Raw genomic sequence first — 17,852 nt, 5'->3', positions numbered from 1 at the left:
CTACCTGCCCCGAAGAGAAATCTTATCTGTGCTTCCTCTGCGTCCGACACCCCCTCAAAAGCCTGTCCCCACACTGGCCCGAGCTCAACACAAATTACATGTCTCATTGCTCTGCATTTACAGCTACTTTAAAGCCTGCCGCTCCTGTCCCCAACATAAGCCCTCAGCCAGACTCTGTTTCAGGCGGGCTTAAAAAAGAGACCTGCATGTGCTGAGCTGCTGCGTGTGCCTTTGATTCATTATTAATCTCCTTTTTTTGTATTTTAATTGAGGAAGTAATGCATATTAATTTTACTGCCCTTGATTTCACCCAGAAAAAGACCATCTCTATCAGGTTATTCAAGGTTTTGTAGAGGTTCCATTTGTTTTTAAAATAACAATTTTCTTAATATTTCTTAATCACATGTTTGCACACAGTCACGCACACAGATTAAGGCCTTTTTTCTGTCCATAACACACACAAAAAACACACTTACCAACACAGATAACCACACGCAAACCATGCAGCCTGTACTCATTCTTGTTAAACTCTTTGAGTATATGTTCATGTAATTTGGCATCCGTCCATGGCCCCCATGACTGACCCTCATAATGCTGCCTGGCGCTCTCCTCGCTTTGTTTAGCTTCCCAAGTGGAGTGCAACGAAAGGGAGTAGTGAAGACACAGCCAAGATTAAATCTTCCGTGTTTTTGGTTTGCACAACGTCTTTAAAAATAAGGGTATTTTTTAAATGGACGACATTAAACAAATAGTTGTTTTTAGTTGTTAGCTTAGTACAGTAATGATGTTGCATGGCCCCTCATGCTGTTACATTAAATTAATTTGGCTCATCAACAGTATGATGTGTGTAATACTGATGTGATGCCGATATTTACAGCCTGTTATCTGCTGTAGGGTATAAGAAGATCTTTTGGCAGCCTTGCAGTCTGGTGGTACGTCTGCCACTCAGTAGTTTGGGTTGTTAGACTGGGCAACCCCCTCCTCTGTTAATCAATTTACAGGATGGTAGAAACTCTTATAGAGGGTGTCTTTGTCCCTTTGTTCCTGCTACGATCCCCTTTCCTCTCCTGGGAGAGTGTGGGTGGTGGGAGCTGCCATGCTTGCTCAGCTTTAAGTTATTTTATTCACACTTTTAATCGCTGAGTGCTTTATTATTAGGTCCTAGATTCTGCTGGCCAGGGGATCTGCATGAGAAGGCGAAGAATGCATTTAGTGGAATCATATTAATGGCACTATAAAACAAATCTGTCAGGCTGTTCTTAACCCTGCTGGCAGAACTGCTCTGCCCAGGGTTGCCCCCTTCTCCAAGCGCTTACAGGTGGCTAAGGAGAGTGCATCTCCATCATCTACTCCACCGCGTGCTAATAGTTTTATTAATTCATTCTTTTTTTCTCCCTAGGCACCCTGTGCATAATCATACAGACATTTTTCAGCTAAATGGTGTTTGTCAAGGGAGTTTTCCTACATTAGAGACACTCCTCCCAGACATACACACTAACACTTGTTCAATTACAAGTCGTTCGTTATCCAATACTGCTGTGTGTACACCTAAATGCTCAGGTATATCATTAATTATTACCTCCTTTGCTTTTGTTTGTTGCTTTATGGCCTTTTTGGTTAGATAAATGACTGTCTTAATACTCGTGCAATATATTATTAGCATTGTCGTCTTTAAAAAGTTCAAGGTTTTACTTGTCATGTGTAATTTGTTGACGGATACAAAATACGCCCTTAAAACTGAAACAGAGCCTCTTTGATGACAATTAAAATGTGGATTATTTTTTATACAAATTTACACTCACGCCTGAAAGGTTGCACTTTGTCCAACACGTCCTTTAATCACCCAGCTGCTTGCTAATAAAACATAAACCACTTAGTGGGGAATTAGTTCTGTCTCCATTTCACAGAAACTCTGGAGAATGTGGGGAGACAAGGAGAAGGTTTAGTCCTGCCTCTGCTCATTACTGCGGGATGTCTGGCGGTAAAGTCTCAGTCTGTGCACCTGAGTGAAGGAATCTGAGAGGTTTTCCCAGATGTTTCTCTCCCATCTTTTTTATTGGTGTTAAAAAAGCATGTAAATCCTGAACACATGGGCTGACATACCATGAGGGAGGAATTGAGAAGATATTTCTGACAGTTTTGGTTTATACCCTCATTTAAGCACTCAGTTTAGACACAAGGCATTGTATTTCTGTAGGCTTTTATCTTGTCCACTGAGCCAGAACGCGGTGAGCAGAAATTTGCATTAGTGGGCGATTATGAATACCTGTGACAGATTCTCTCTGCCGGCTCCCTGGGCGGAAATGAATTGGCTCCCTCTGTTGACTTGCACAGGAAGACAGAGACCAAGCAATTAGACTTTAGTGGTTAATGTAGCAGCTTTTGCAGGGAGGGCAAGGAGGTTCAACATTCCTGCTGGGCTCATGTCAGTTTCCAGGCATTTTCTCCCCCTTTCTCTTACCTCTTTTTTATAAGAATCCTGGGAATATGACAAGCTACCTGTCCGCCAGCCAGCTGAATTCCTCTGGGGTGAGGGAAGCGTCGCTTTAGAATTGCCTCATGGGAGCTGAGGTGACAACACATGACGTAGGTTATTCATAACAGAGAGGAGATGTACTGCAGCTACCTCTGCACATCATGCATATTCATTGTTTACTTTTTTTTGTATCCCCCACTAGCTCCAGTTTGTTGCTGCATATGTAATTCAAATGAGCCTTTATAAAAAATAACTACTGTATAACATTTTTTAAATTCTGTATTCCTTAGTCATCCCGCTGTGTTTCTGCATGTCGCTACGGTTCATCAGCTATCTCCCAGGTTGTTTTGGGGGATAATAAGCAGAACGGTGGTGAAGCCTAGGGCAGTTGCACCACAGTGTTGTCGGCATTACTCACGGTTCACGTTTCCCTGGTGGCCGTTTGAACCTAGGCCTGGTGTTGCAGTAGGTAGACTGGCCCCCAGAGCAACGTACAGGGACTCTGCATGGTCGCGTTGACAGGAGCAGTCTGCTGTTTACAGGCCTGCTATTGAAGCCTGAAGGCCCCAATGGTTCACATCCTGTCTCGGGCTTAACTCGAACATATTGTTCATAGTCGAGTCAGCCTCCAGCTTTTTGAGCCTAGACTGCACATTGCTGCTATCGTGTGAGTACCGCTTAGCAGTTACACCCAACCTTTGAAATAAACAAGAAACAAAAGCTTGTTATGAAAGTAGCATGTTGAAAAGTATGCATCAATTTTAGAAAATGTATGTAAAGCATGAGGAAAATTGTATAGTTAAAGATGTCTGTGGTAAATAAAAGCGCACCATATGTTTGCACAAAATCACACTATAATAGATTTTAAGGTTTCACTTGCTGTGGGGGACTTTTTTATTTCATCCCTGTCAACTGGCTGCTGTGATCCTCCTCACATTTACTGATGATTTCAGTTGGAGACCGACTCATTAGGCTGTCACTAAATGGGTTTAAATGCAGCCGTCCAATTAGTGCTCTGCTGTGAAATGCAGTGGGTGTTGTGCAACGTGCTTAGCACCACTCCTTTACTGAATTATGTGGGATTACTCATTCAGTGTGATCCATCTTATTTCTACCAGGGGTCTTGGCTTTTCTCAGTGTCATCGCCACAGAGGGGGTAAATGTTGCAAATGCTTCTCCAGTTTTCATATGCGTCTCGTCAGAAAGCCTTGCTGCTTCCGAATCTAAGAGGATTTGATGTGCTAGTTAAAAGACAGCATACCATGCCTATCCATGTCATACTTCCTGTTCTGCCGTAAGGCGCTCTGCCAGCGCTGTGTTATTGGTGTATATAAATAGGATTTCAACATATTAAAAGTTATCCTTCAATGTCAGTTACTTTCAAACCACTAAGAGTAAAATCTGTTGCCATCGACTGTAAATCTCCGAGGCTTTACAGTCTGTAGTACGTTTCATGAGATTTAGGACGTGCTTAAATCTATTATATATTTTGTTTTGGGAACAGGCTTGCTGAGATTTGAACGCTGAGCTCCCGCTACAGTGTGATGGGCTTTGCGTTATACTGTCATGTCCTGTCTTCTCAGATCTTCCTTGTGACGGTGTGGCACTGGGAGCTCTTCATGCTGCCCCTCTTCCTGCTGCTGCTCATTGGCTGGCACTACTTCCAGCTCTCTGCAGGGAAGGCCAGCTCCAACCAGGACCTGGTGAGTGATGAGGACTCTTCAGTATTCATCCATACATGTCTGTTGATGCATGCTGTTACAGTGCAAATTCAATCTGTACCTCTGGTCAACCCCTGAGGGAATTAAATCCTTTTGGCACACATTGGGCAAATATCAGTTTTACAGTAATGTCAATTAACATCTCTAACACTGGCATGTACACTGGATAATACTTGGCAATAAAAAGCACCTCACAGTGCAGCCAGTTGAAGCAGCATTCCATATGTTTTATAGCTAGTTTCTACATTTTCTCCGGAGTCCCATTAAATCACCAAGCAGTAAGAAGCCACTAAAATTAAATCACTGTAAATGTATGTATAGCCTATAGTCTGTCGAGTCTCATCACATCTGTAAATGCAGGACTCGAGCTCTCTACAAATGCACAACTATCTCCTCCTCTCTATCTACTGTTGTGGAAATGTTGGTCGCCCTACACATGTCTGTGAAGGTTAATGCCGTTCACACTTCTGACTGCCCCCCAATTTCACTGTGTTGTAAAGCCTTCTCACCGGCCGGCCGCGGGTCTGGCCTGCTCACACCCACTCCCCAAAACAACATCCCCGGCTCGGTGATTGTGTTTATGGCTGCTGGCAAAGATGCCGTCCCTGGGCAATGTTAAAGCCCAGGCTCACCCCCATATCCAGTGTTGAGACTCTGCCACCCCTCTGTGACCCTCTGGCCGGCAATGACACAGCTCTGTTCCCAGGCAATGTCACAGTGTGCACCACATTGGGGTCAGGGATGACTTGATATAAAGTGATCTAGGCAACAGCATCCAAATTAAATGTGTTTTTTTCCTCTTTCTGTTTTTCTGTGTGCTTATGTTGTGGAGAAATGAGATTGCTTTGGTGTGACAGTGCTCTTGTGAGGAAGGCCCTCTTTCACCTCTGCTTTTGTGTGAGGTCACCCCTGTGATGCAGTCTCTATGGAAACAAGCCTCTCCCAATAGGGGTGAATGTACTCAAAGAAAATTTCATTACTAGGTGTTTGTTAAAAATGCTCCAGTGCCCACATGTCCTGTTCGTTTGAAATCACCCTCTACCCTTTATTTTCTCTTAGGTGAACATGAGCATGGGTGATGAAGAAGAGGAAGACGAGAAGGTATTTTATTTAGTCTTTTTCTAACATTTTAAGGGATAATATGTTTTGGTGGAATGTTATCGCTTTTCAGTTTTGACTTTATACAAAATATATCTTTTTATGGATTTCCATAAACACAGAGGGTTTAAAACTTTACTCAAAAGCTTGTGGAAAAAACTAATTGGAGTGTGGACCCTGCTAATATTTATTTCTGAATCACAAAGGTTAAATCTAATTCTATTACCTCTGGTGGTCAGAAATCTGTGGTTCAGAAACTAGCTGTTGTTCTTATACAAATTAAGAAAATGTTTTTCTTCAAAATGTTATGCCACAAAGCCATACCCATTCTATTCGATCTAGTCCCTCAGCATAGTCACTATGAAAGCTACTTCTCAGAAGCTATTTTCAGACTAAGAATAGAAATATTTCATGCATCCCAAATGAGGGCAACATCTTTGAAACATTTGTAGCATGTAGATCTTTATCCTGTTCCTCTGGGTATTCAGTTTCACTTTACAAAAGCAGTCCGCAGAGATACTACAGCCTTTTGAAAATCTTTAAATCCAAACAGCACCGTCAATTACATTTTGCACGGTTATTGCGGATACAATGTATAGATTTTTTTTTTGTATTATCATTTTCTAAATAGAATAGTTATGTTGAGAATAACCTTTTACTACAAGCACAAATGAACAAAGTAGAATAACAGCAGTTAACTTGTACTTTGCCCCAAAAGGTTATCACTCATTCTAACGTGTTCGTTTGTGAGAAGTCATAAATGATAATGTTTATTAATGTATCTCTCTAGTGTCTCTTGAAAAACAAAACAACAGGAAAGCTTTAAGTAGCCTGAAAATTATACTTCCCCTCAGCACATAATATTCAATTACACTCATCCCACAGTTTTCTGTAAAGAAGGACGAGTTAACAGGGATGTGTATTATTGCTTTATGGCAATGAAGTGTGGAGCTAACGCAAAGCCTCCAAGCAATGACCCTTGTGCTGCATGTCTAGGCCCAGGATTCATATCCATAATGCGCTCAATATATTCTGTTGTGATGACCCAAGGCTATGAAAAAAGCCAGCTTCTTTTAAAAACACAGGCACATCCACCAAATCCTGTCTGAAAGGATGGGCTAATTCACAGATGAAACCCACATGATATGTCTGCACACAGAGTGGGAAGCCGCCCTTGCTATCATTGCTTGGAACAGGCAAACTGGTGCTTAAACAAACAACAGTGACACCGAATATCTGTGTTTTTATGAATATTGAATCCAGCAGGATTACATCTATGCACTGCATTTAATATCATTGCTATACAGACTGTTTTCGCACTTGTCTTTACCTTGACACCTCTATATTTAATAGGGAAATGTTTACTTTTTAGTTTAGAAAATGGCAGTGTCTTTAGAGAGGGATACGATTCCCTCAATATGCTGCATGTGTTTCTGAACTCTTAAAGCTTTTTGAAAGGTTTTCCATGAGCCTCCCTAAGCCCTTTCACACTCAGAGGAAATGAAATATCTTCTTTCATTTGCTAATTAACCAGTCACCCATGTTTGTTTTAAGCTGTCAGCTTTAATTTAAAGTGGCTTTTTTGAAAGTCTTGTTATGGTCTTGCTGTCACTTGAATGTGAGATCATGCAGTTAGATCAGGCAGTGTAGCTTTACACCTCATATCAAAGTCTTCTTTAAAAATATTTGGGGTTAAAGAGTGATCAGTGTTAAATTTGATGACTTCAAAGCTTTTCTTTTTTTTTTACCCTAGTCTTTCCTCTAACATGTGCATAAAGGCTTTTCCTTTGAGAAGGTTATGATTACCACTCAAATATGTTTTATCCCCCTTTTCCCCCCCGAGGAAGGAAATATTTAAACCTTAGACAGAGCAGCAAAAATGTGAAAGCATGACGTTAAAGAGAGACGAAAGGCAAGGCAGTGTTACACCAGGATAATACAGAACAGATTCTCTGCCTGTGAACAAATCTGTCCTGGGGGAAAGAGGCAGCTTACAAATTATGTGTGGGCAAAGTGACTTCCCTTTGGCCTTAGGTATCAATTGTGCAGATAGACAATATTTAATCATAACATAAAGAAACAGAGAGGCAAAACAAGTCCATAGATCTCCAATAGAAATGAAAAGGGAAGATGAAACAGCCCCTTCAGTGCCCCCCGGCTGCCAGTGCAGGTCTGGGGAGTTTGGGGGGAGGGGAGGTTGAGCATGTAGTTGCGGGGGTGCTAGACTGGGCTAGGGGGGTTACTCCATCTCTCACCCGATAGTCCACTGTCACCACTGGGTCTCCTTGAACACACCAGTAGGGCGGACCGTGCATGCACCCCCCAAACATATTAAAGCCTCTTTTTTTGTGTTTTATCCTTGCAAATTGTTTGGTATCTTATTTTAGCTGCATGAGAGATAATTTGCCTGGAACACAGGTGTTTTTCATTTAGATGCACTTCTTATCTTTGTCAAAAAAGTCACTAGAAAAAAGATTCTGTCTGAGAATTCAAATTTGGCAGCGTTTATTCTAATTAGAATGATGCTAAATGAGCTTTTTTTCCTCCAGCCTTTGATAACAGCCCACATGTCTGTGAGAGTATGTTTACCTTTGTGGAGGAGATCAAATTGGTTCTCCATTACCGCACCTTAAAAGCAAGCTTTGACAATTTTATTGGAAATGAGAATATGATTTCACACAGGTTTTCTAATCAGCAGACATTTAGGATTCATTTAGTCCATATCCAGCTCACTCATCCTGTTCCATTTCAGAAGGAGATCTTTTATTTCTTTTTGTTTCCTCTGCACTCATGTTCCTGCTGAAAGAGAAATGAAGAAAGATAAAGAATATCATCAAATGATTAATGTAAGAAGGACTTTAGTTTTGGTCGTTAAGGAGATGGAGGATTTCAAGAATGTTAAAGCACATGAATAATGATAATCACGAGAGCCTCGCGATGTGTACTTCAGAGTACATCTATTTGTCTGTTTTTCCCTTTAGAAATGAAAGCCAATATGGTTTCTCTTTTCTCCTGCTGGAGCTTTATTTCTGGCTAAATTTACCTTGCATGTGTATTCAGAGAAGTTAAATAATGCTTCATATCTCTTATTAGATTTGAATTCTAAATCATGTAACTGGGTCGTTTAAACATGTTTAAATGGAAATTTGAAAAGGAACACTGATGAGGCTCCATATCCACTGAGCTATCATTTCTTAAAGAGCGGCTCTGTGCGTCCATCAGGAGCTCACTCGCACGGATTGTAATGGCTTTTAGCAGACTCTTACAGTGTTCCTCGCTTTCAAAATAAACTTTGGATAAAGAGTTCAATTAACACCTGATGTGGAGTAAAGGACGTGCATGAAGGTTTTCTCAGCCCCCCCAACGCCGCAGAGTGCAGGATGATGATGCATAAACACAGATAGTCCTCTTTCCCCATGATGAGACCATGAGATGTTAATCTCAAAAAGAGCATATTTGTGATAGTTTTTCCTTTTTTGGACAGTGCTGGGCCTCCAGTGTCTGTCCAGATCCGGGCCCAGTGGGGGAGGCACTGCTAGTGTGGGAATTGCTCTCTTCCTGCGCCTTTCGTGGAGAAGAGTGGGCCTGACAGTGGGGAGTCTCTATGTGCTGGCAGACAATGTTTTCCCAGGGGCTGCCTCATGAAGCTCTGATAAAGGCATTCTGTCTGGACCCTGTCAATGCACACAGGCTGCGGCTTGGCTGACTTGTAACATAAACATATAGACATCCCCAAGCCTCCTGCTAGGGTCCATCAGAGCGCCCTCCCCCAACACTCTCATCCCCCCCTCTCCCACTCACTCTTCCTCTCCCACCCTCTGTCATCATTCCTGTCATTATTTCCTCCTTTTGATGTGAGGCTTCTCAGCCCTCTTTAGCTTGTGTTACTTGTGTTATCTCGAGTCACTCCTCTGCCTCTGGAAGGCTTCACAATTCCTGCCTTGATGTTATCACATTTATTTCATTTTAAGACCCTCCAACCATCTCAAATGTTGACTTATTGCTTTGCTACACACAGTCATTATTATCTAAGTGCATTAAAAGCAAATAATAACTAATGGGCAGTGTAAGGCAGGCTAGAGTCATGCGAGTGAAAGAGTTTACACATCCATTCAGGGTTCTAGTCAACGTGACGTTTTTTTCTAATGCAGGGAAAGTGTTTGGGTAGGTAAGAAAGCCTGGCCTGACAGATCTGAAATAACATGTTCGAACTTGTCCTGTGCGGGCTGATGGATAGGAATCTTTCCTTCATTTTGGGGCCCCTGCTCTTCTTGTCTAGGTCGTCTAATCCACCTGATTGCGGTGGGGCATTTTGTGTACTTTTCATCTACCGGAGAGTCTTGATTGTGCAACAGCCCTATTGTGTGTGGCGGACAAAAGCTAAAATCTCCCAGCCATCCACATAACAGCTTCTGAGTACTGAGTCTGTGTCATCTTCAAAAGCATAGTCTGAAGATGTACAGTGTTTGCTCATTATGGGCCATTCAATAGATAAATCACACATAAAAGCAGCGCAGACATAAACTGCTCTTTGTCTACCATGCCCAACAATTGACATACAGTGTACCTCATCAGGGTCTGTGCATTCTTTTTCAGGAACCGGGAAAAAAAGGTTTGATGGATAAGATACATATGGTGCAGGAAGTAGTGCTGGTTGTCCAGAACGTTTTGGAGGAAATCGCAAACATCGGAGAGAGAATCAAGAAGTAATTTCATAATAATCATGCATATTTTTTGATTCATTCATTTTGTTTGTCTATATAGTTTCACGTTTATCTGACACTATTGTTCTTTTAAAGCATATTCAACTGGTCTGTCCCATTCCTGTCGTGCATGGCTTGCTTGATGCTGTTTGTGGCAACAGCACTGTTATATTATATCCCACTGCGATATATCGTGCTGATATGGGGTAAGTTCCACATAAAAAAACTGTTATTTATTTCTTACAATTCTAAATGAAAACATAAAATGTGTTTTGCAAAACTAAAATTGTTTTGGGTGATACAAACTCCCACCATTTGTTTCTTGATAAATGCCTCATTACTGTGACTAAATTCTCTCAACAAAATGTCTAAAAATCAACGCCCTTAGCATTGTAACAAAATACAACACTTATTCAATCTTCCTAACTGCAAATCTTTGATTTAATGAAGTGCAGTAATTTAAGAACTGCACCGTGCCTACACCTCTGCAGATGCACAGGGATCAGACAGTAGCAGAGGATTTCTCTTCTCAGTGTGGGCTGATGTAGCAGAGGCGAAGCCTAAGGTTTGTGTGCAAACAAAGCAAAGGTAGAGTAGCAATCTGTATATAATACATGATGTCCTTGGGCAGTCTGTAGGCTCCTGGTCTAGCCTCTCATTATCTGCTGTAGTCATACGGAATAGACAGTCATCTCAGTGGTCAGGGAGATATGCTGCCCTTAACAGGCTCTCCTCCTCCAGCTGTAAGCCCACAACCACTGTACTTCCACACTGCCTTCAACACAATCAATACCAAAAAACCATCATATCAAACAAAAAACACACAGTCTGAGACACTCCTCTGCCTCCCCAGTTAACCCCCATCTCTGTGGTTGCAAGGCAAGCCTTTCAAGTTGCTTGCACATATTTAAGTCCTTAGGTTCTTTGTCTGCATGTTGAGGTACAAGCAGTACCAAGCTGTGAATATAATGGTCCCATTACAACACCCCAGAGATGTTGCTTTTTTCTCTGTGGTGTGCAGCCATGTGCAAAGTAAATATAGATGTGCTATAAATGATCAGTTTGAAGCAAACTAAACTGAAGAAACATTTTCTTATGACTCTTTAGCTCTTCTTCAAACTAGAGCTTTCATTATTTGTCTTCTTTAATTGATTACGTACTGCTGTGTCCATATCCATCTCCATTGGATTGGTCTGGCTTTAATTCAGTTGGATCAATTGAAAAGGCATCATATAATGCAGTTACTGAACTCTATACCTAGATATGGTTGCAGAACTCTTTTTATTAATGTAACTTTTTACACTGTCACTTTTGCTGGTTGTTATGACACTTTTACTCATTAATTTGTTCTTGTTTTCACAGGCGTTAACAAATTTACCAAGAGGCTGCGCAACCCACATACTATTGACAATAATGAAATACTGGATTTCCTCAAGAGGGTGCCTTCTGATGTTCAAAAGGTAAGGGTCCAATTTTACATACAGATAGGGAAGGAATTCCCTGAAGATGGCTGCATTATTTGCTGTACCAGAATTCCCAAGTGTTGCAGAAATATATCCTCTGGCTTTGTTTGATTATTAATGGACTCTCGCCTTTAAAGCAGCCCCGGCCCAATTATTCCTCAGTTCAGCTGCATGTAGTCGCCGCATTGCCTGAGCGAGGACATGCTCAGATCCGTTCTCAGCCATATTGCTGCAGCTTCGTCCGTTACTAACAATTTTGTCGGTATGATTGAAGCGCTGTGACATTAAATTTGGTGATTGGCCGAGGGCCGGTAGAGGGCTCCTGACGTCTCTTGCTGTTGTGTCAGTGCAGAAACTATGATGTGGCCTCAGTCACTTCTGGGTGGTAGAGTCAATTAATGTAGTCGTGAGCCCCAGTCCTCTTGCCGGGTGCCATATGTGATTACATATTAGCCATGGCTGATATGTCATTTGCATTTACATCACAGAGCTGAGGAGAGCTGTCAGGCTGTTGTAAGTGGTGCTGGGCACTCGCTGTTCTCTGACTGAGGATTTTGCTCAGCCAGGAAATGAAGTGCCACACAGCGCCTTCATCTCCCAGGTAACTCGCCAGACTGAATTCAGCGAGAAACCCTGACAGTCTGGATCTGGAAAGACACTCTCACCCCAGTCTGTTTCTCTGCTGCACCCTTGATGTCCTCCTGCAGCAAGCCGTTGCTGACTTCTCTGTGATGTTGGAGGGAGCCTGTGTTGTTTGAGATTTGGCTGACTGAGTTGGCAAAACAAGGTGGTGAATACATTTTGATTCAGAATCCTTTGTATGTCTTCTTCCCCGTTGGGATACGATGTTTGAGCTTTGAAAATGACTCACTTTCAAATCTCATGGAAACAATACTTTTTAGCCTGGTTTAAAAGAGAAACTACATCTTGAAAATAGCTCCAATCATAAAAAAACAAAACACCCTTAAGATTCATCCTAAGTACGTTTCATTATGTACTGAGAAAATAACCTTAACATCCTATACACAGGAGACCCAAAACAATAGTCCACATATTTTGTTTTTGTTGACTTAGAACTTCAATCCTCAGATAGGTGTGGACACAAATACAACACAAAGGCTGAAAATTGACTCCTGTCTTTCTTGCAAATGTGACTTGGCAATTAGTGCCTGTGCACATCTACAAAGTGTGCCTCAAATGGGGACTTCTGACAACACTGTGTCTGTCCTGAAATAAGAAGCATCTGTCAGTTCTGAGGACAGTTTCATGTTCTGATGCAGGAGGCAGTCACTTTGTTCCGACATTCCATCTCCTATTCTAATAATGGAGACCGGCTAATTAGCATAGAGTCCTTACCTTTATTCAACAGATTCACCGTATTGTTTGAGCTCAGCAAGCATGCTTCAAAAGCAAGTTTTCAAATTCCAGCTCTTCTCCTTTGAGTTCACACTATGATCAGTCGTCTTTGGATTATGGTGGCAGTTTTGTGAGAAAAAAAAAAATGGACAATTGAATCTAATTTTTTGAATGTCAAAGAAAACATGATTCTACAACATACATTTAGTTTGTTAATCCATTTGAACATCAAGACGTTTCTAGGAGAGAAAACATGACAGAAACTAATGTATCATGAACTTAATTCTAAACATGTAACTAGCCTGACAAAAAGAGGTTGGAAGCTCAAATGTCACATTTCAGGTCCCATTTTTCATCAAAGTCACAGCTAGGGTCTGTAAAGCTGCGATGAAAGTTACGCATCCGCTGATGTAACTTAAACAACTCTTGCTTTATAGCCTTCTATTCTCAGGCTTGAACAAAGTTTCCTTCAGGGGACGTAACTTACATTGAGTGATTATGCAGTTTGCAACTCCTTCACTGGCCTGGCAGGTCATCTCAACAGTTGATGTCTGTTTCTAATATTGTGATTGTGGTGCAGAATGAGGGGGGCGTATACTGGTACGGAACCCTTGACTCTTCAAATCCTTCCTCCCTGTGATTAATCCCCTCTGCTCCTGTGTTTAAAAAATGATTCATTACAGCCGAGCCCGCCTCGCTTTCCCCTGCACCAGCTCTCCTCAGGGGAGCCATTACCGTGCGCTCCACTGAGCTCGGATTACCTGCCTCTGACCAAACTCCTGTTTGTTTTTACAGGTGCAGCACAGCACGCTCAGAGCACCCACCAGCCAGAACCAGCCGCGGAAGAAAAGGTAAGCTTGGCGGACACGCTGGATGAAAGGCTGCTCTTCTTTTTGAATATTGTACAACGCAGTCCACCTGACAACAATGCTCCAGTGCCAGGAGAGCCCATGACCCTGCATCCCCCACCACACCACCCTAACTCTGCCCCCTGCTGCTGAGGGGCAGCCGGTCGCTCTCTGGCTTGTGTGTTTGCCACCCCCCTGACAGAGGCTGTGAACTGCAGCAGCGAGGAGGCCAGCACATGGCGCTGTCAATCACGAGCCTGGAGGTAAAGAAAAGAGAGCGCTGCAAGGCTGAGCCTTCATCTTCGGATATCATTTAGAAAAGGAATGAAAAGCGTCGGGTTCGTCTTACCTTAGACCTCCACAGTTTTAAGAAATATGCCTTCAGGTTAAGTTAATACAGGCCTATCAAAAATCATGTTAATATAATTAAAGGACATATCGCAATTTATTTTTTTAAATAGTCAAAATAATATGTTTAGTTGCACATAGTTGGACTTGCTGTATATAATATATTACTTTCTTCATTTTCTCTCTGAAACAAATATATATTTATGTATTGCATGTGTTTTATTGCTAGCTGCCTTTATGTGTATATATTTTTACTCAGTATATATCTGCATCATCAAATGGAGAATTAGCAGAAATGCTGAATAAAGAATGTGATCAGTTTGAGCTCTTGTTTTTGCTCGTGCTTTTCAATAACTGCACTCCAGCGAGGATGGATTACACCACTTCTTTACTTGAATACACAGTAAACACATCTGATTACACAGCACAGCCATTGGAACAGAGCTCACACACCGGCCACCGCTGCGCCTTGGTTACCGAGCTCACATCAAAGCTGTGGCTCCAGTGTGCTTCCTAATGCATTGCTTTGTTGCCTTCTCACAATAACAGGGTCCAGATGAGAGAGAAAGAGCTCATCTCACAGAGAGTACTCTCTCCATCCTCAGCACTTAGTGCTTTACATTTCCACTAAAATCACCTGGCCTATCTAATGGTTACACACACATACTCTGCTTTTTCCATCTGTCTCCCCACAATAGTTTTTCCAAGAAGAGGGTTGAAGTATACCCTCTAACAATTCTGTCATCCATATTTAGTTTACATTCAAAACAGTTTTATTGACACCTTTGGCTATTGTGATTTTTGCCAAACAGTTCAACACCAATTTTGATTATTCTCTGAAAGAGAAAAAATACTAGTTCCTTTAAAATGTCAACGGTTCATACTACACTGATTCAATATAAAGTTAGAGGCTTTTCACAATGCTAATATGTTTTGCATAAAAAGAAGGTTACTCCTTTACCTGCTATGTCTTTCTGATAGTAGACAAATATTTCTCTTTCGAAATATTCATAGTCAGGACTGAAGTTGGACTGAACTGAGGCTTGGACCCCACCAATGGGAGTTTGTTCTGACTGATTGGGGGTCTGAGCATCGCGGCCGGGTGCCCCCCTCCTCAGCAGTATAGCACGCTGGTGAAAGAGCATCCATCTGTGCTTTGTGAGGAGTTTGATTGGCTCAGGGGGACCTGGTGGAGCCCCGGGCTATCTCTTTTGACAGGCTGATAGAGACATCACTGGGATCTCCCAGGAGCTGCCACCAGGGGTCCATTTCAAAGTGAGAGGGTGTGGAGGTGACCCTGAGCTTCTGACGAGCTAAATCCCACACACTGGCTGTAACCCTTCTACATTCTTGGCTCCATTGGGGCTTGGGGGCTGGTTTTGCCTGTGCTGGGAGGAGGGCAGTGCTGGGGAGGGAGGGGTGTAGGGTACACAGATCACTGGCAAGACCCGATGAAGTGTCCCCAAGAGGTGAAACCAATTAAGCAAAACTCCCAGGGCAGTTTTTAAATAGACATTTTAGCAAACATACAAACTGCAGCGCTTGGACATATATATATCATACAAAACCTTTAAATCAGAATCTCATAAAGCTAAATTCAACTAAAAGAAACACACTTTAGGGAAAAGCCTTTTTAAGTTGAAATATTACTGTGTCAGATATATCATTGAAGCAAAAGCTGCTTCTGACATTACGAGAGGTCATATGGGAATACGGTTGCCTGCCTCCAAGCTGTCAGATCTTCGAATCTGTGGCACTGAGGTTGGACTTGGATGTTCCCTGTATCATTCATAGTCAATGGATCATACAGAGGAGGCTGACAGGGTTACGCAATTGTTGATTCGTCTGTGCATGCTCCAATGCTCATGCTATCTAATCATACACACATACCATGCACACATAAAAACACATGAAGCTCAAAGAGGTGTAATCATAGTTAAGGAATTATTCATCAATGTATTTTCTCCTGGGGGGGCTCGGAATCTCAGCAGAGGAAGTCACTGTGCAATATGGTCCCCGAATGCAGTGGGGAAAATCCCTGGATGTTTTACAAGCTTACTAATGAACATTTGAGCCACACAGCAGTTAACATTGTCTGATCACATTTTTTCTCCAGTAGTTGTTGTTGTGCATGGTGTGGCAGTGATGTCTTCATCAGCCTGTCAAAAAGGAAGTGCCTGCAGCTGTGGCGGATCCCCCCAGAGCCTGTCACACTCCTTGTTTCCATGGCAGTCCTTCAGGCAGCACCACAGGCAGGCTGTGTGCAAGGACCCATACAACCTGTTTTTTCAGCAGCCGCTCCTCTGATGTTCAGCCCCGGAGCGGGCGTCAAACTACCAAGTGCAGAGAGAGAGAACACTGCACCCTTTCTCTGTGTCGGAGTTCTGTTCTGCTTTACAAGGAGATGCATAGCAAAAAAAACCTCCTCATTTGAATAAGCCACTATTCGCAGCACCTCCTTAGTAATTGTTACATGTGCAGTGCTGTTAAGGTTCTATGACCTCCTCTCTGAGAGACATAATGCGCACAGTAGGACAAAGTAAGGAAAGCACGACTCATCGTTGACTTACATGTGTTAAAGCTCTTATGCATGTGTTATTTGGTTCACTTGTACCACCTGAGAAGCAGGTCATGGAGATCAGTAGCTGCGCTACAAGTCCCAACTGGCCTAAATTAAAGGTGCAGAGGTTACGCTCTGCCTCCAGACAGAATCCTGACACCCATAAATAGCAGAATTTGCCCAGGAATAAAGTCGGCAGAAACATAATCTAAATGACAGTGCTACAGTTGGATTGTTCTTCCTATATGGGCACATCTACTTGAGGAGTGTATAAACTTAACCAGTCGGCACATTTCTTTCGTCTCTCCCTTTGAAAGAATATATAAATCATGGTAACCAGATATTGTCTCTGGGAATAAGGGTGGGAATATGATTGAGATAACAACTGAGAGAAAATGGACGCTAATAGCAGCTGTATTCGTTAGCTCTAGTTTACTAATAATTAATTTTGCTGCCCACAGTACAGTACACACTGGTGTTAAGACATGGCAAAAGCCATAATTCTTTATAGCATCAAGAATAGAAGATGGCCTTTTAAGAGCTGAAATTAAATCATTGGCCTTTAAAAGCATCTCTCTAAGGGGGCAAGCTGCATTAATAAATTCAACTGATTCTGCTTTAATATTATTCAGAGTGCATTAAAATGAAGACAACAGCTGGGATCATGCCCAGTCTCAGGAGTATTGCTCGGGCCAATGAGTGCCGGCGAGATGCAAAGCATGTCTGAGCGCAGCCCTGCGTTGTGGATGGGGGGGGGGCACAAGGTCTCAGTGTTACAGGTGCAGGCCTGACAGTTGCTGTTCTGGGATCAGAGGTTGTTGGGTACTGACACCGGCAACAGGACAGCGACTGCCTGCCTCAATAACAATGTCACATGGGAACAGACACCCGGCCACCCAGCCAATCAGACCCTCTACTGACACAGTCATGACTGAACTGCTTATGAGAACCTTCAAACTGTTAAATGCATTCTTTGTAAAGCTATTGTATGGAATAGTTATGGGCTGACTTTATTATGTTGAAAAAACGGATAAACTGTAGAAGAAAAAAAGTTAACTGTGGCTTTGAAAACAGGAGAGGGAATAAAGTGTTAAGCTTTATAACATTTGGTGTTACATCAGTGCTCTATAGTTAGCATGAGCACCCGCGTCAGGGAAAACAATAGAAAGAATAATTGAACTGCATATTTCATTCTAATTAACAGTGATATAACGCAATGTGACTCTCAGCCTCCTGAGGAAAGAGCACAGCATTTTGTTTGATGAATCTGCTAAAGCCA

General features: G+C 42.3%; 1 protein-coding gene across 4 annotated transcripts in view; it reads left to right on the top strand.

The window, feature by feature from the left end:
- Nucleotides 1-14,337, top strand: part of mctp2a (multiple C2 domains, transmembrane 2a) — a 31,118-nt gene extending 16,781 nt beyond the window's left edge. For 3 of the 4 annotated variants that reach the window (XM_063907365.1, XM_063907357.1, XM_063907352.1), the window contains 7 exons: nucleotides 4,060-4,179; nucleotides 5,257-5,298; nucleotides 9,892-10,001; nucleotides 10,095-10,204; nucleotides 10,490-10,563; nucleotides 11,361-11,458; nucleotides 13,613-14,337. In XM_063907365.1, the coding sequence (XP_063763435.1) occupies nucleotides 4,060-4,179; nucleotides 5,257-5,298; nucleotides 9,892-10,001; nucleotides 10,095-10,204; nucleotides 10,490-10,563; nucleotides 11,361-11,458; nucleotides 13,613-13,694 (636 nt within the window). In that variant the 3' untranslated portion in view covers nucleotides 13,695-14,337. The remainder of the gene's footprint in view (nucleotides 1-4,059; nucleotides 4,180-5,256; nucleotides 5,299-9,891; nucleotides 10,002-10,094; nucleotides 10,205-10,489; nucleotides 10,564-11,360; nucleotides 11,459-13,612) is intronic. The other variant, XM_063907373.1, reaches the window with a different exon arrangement.
- Nucleotides 14,338-17,852: the final 3,515 nt, after the last annotated feature.

Source organism: Eleginops maclovinus, chromosome 2, assembly GCF_036324505.1.
Source record: "Eleginops maclovinus isolate JMC-PN-2008 ecotype Puerto Natales chromosome 2, JC_Emac_rtc_rv5, whole genome shotgun sequence".
Classification (NCBI taxonomy): domain Eukaryota; kingdom Metazoa; phylum Chordata; class Actinopteri; order Perciformes; family Eleginopidae; genus Eleginops; species Eleginops maclovinus.
The sequence above is the reverse complement of the archived record's forward strand: the minus strand, read 5'-3'. Positions and strand labels throughout refer to the sequence as shown.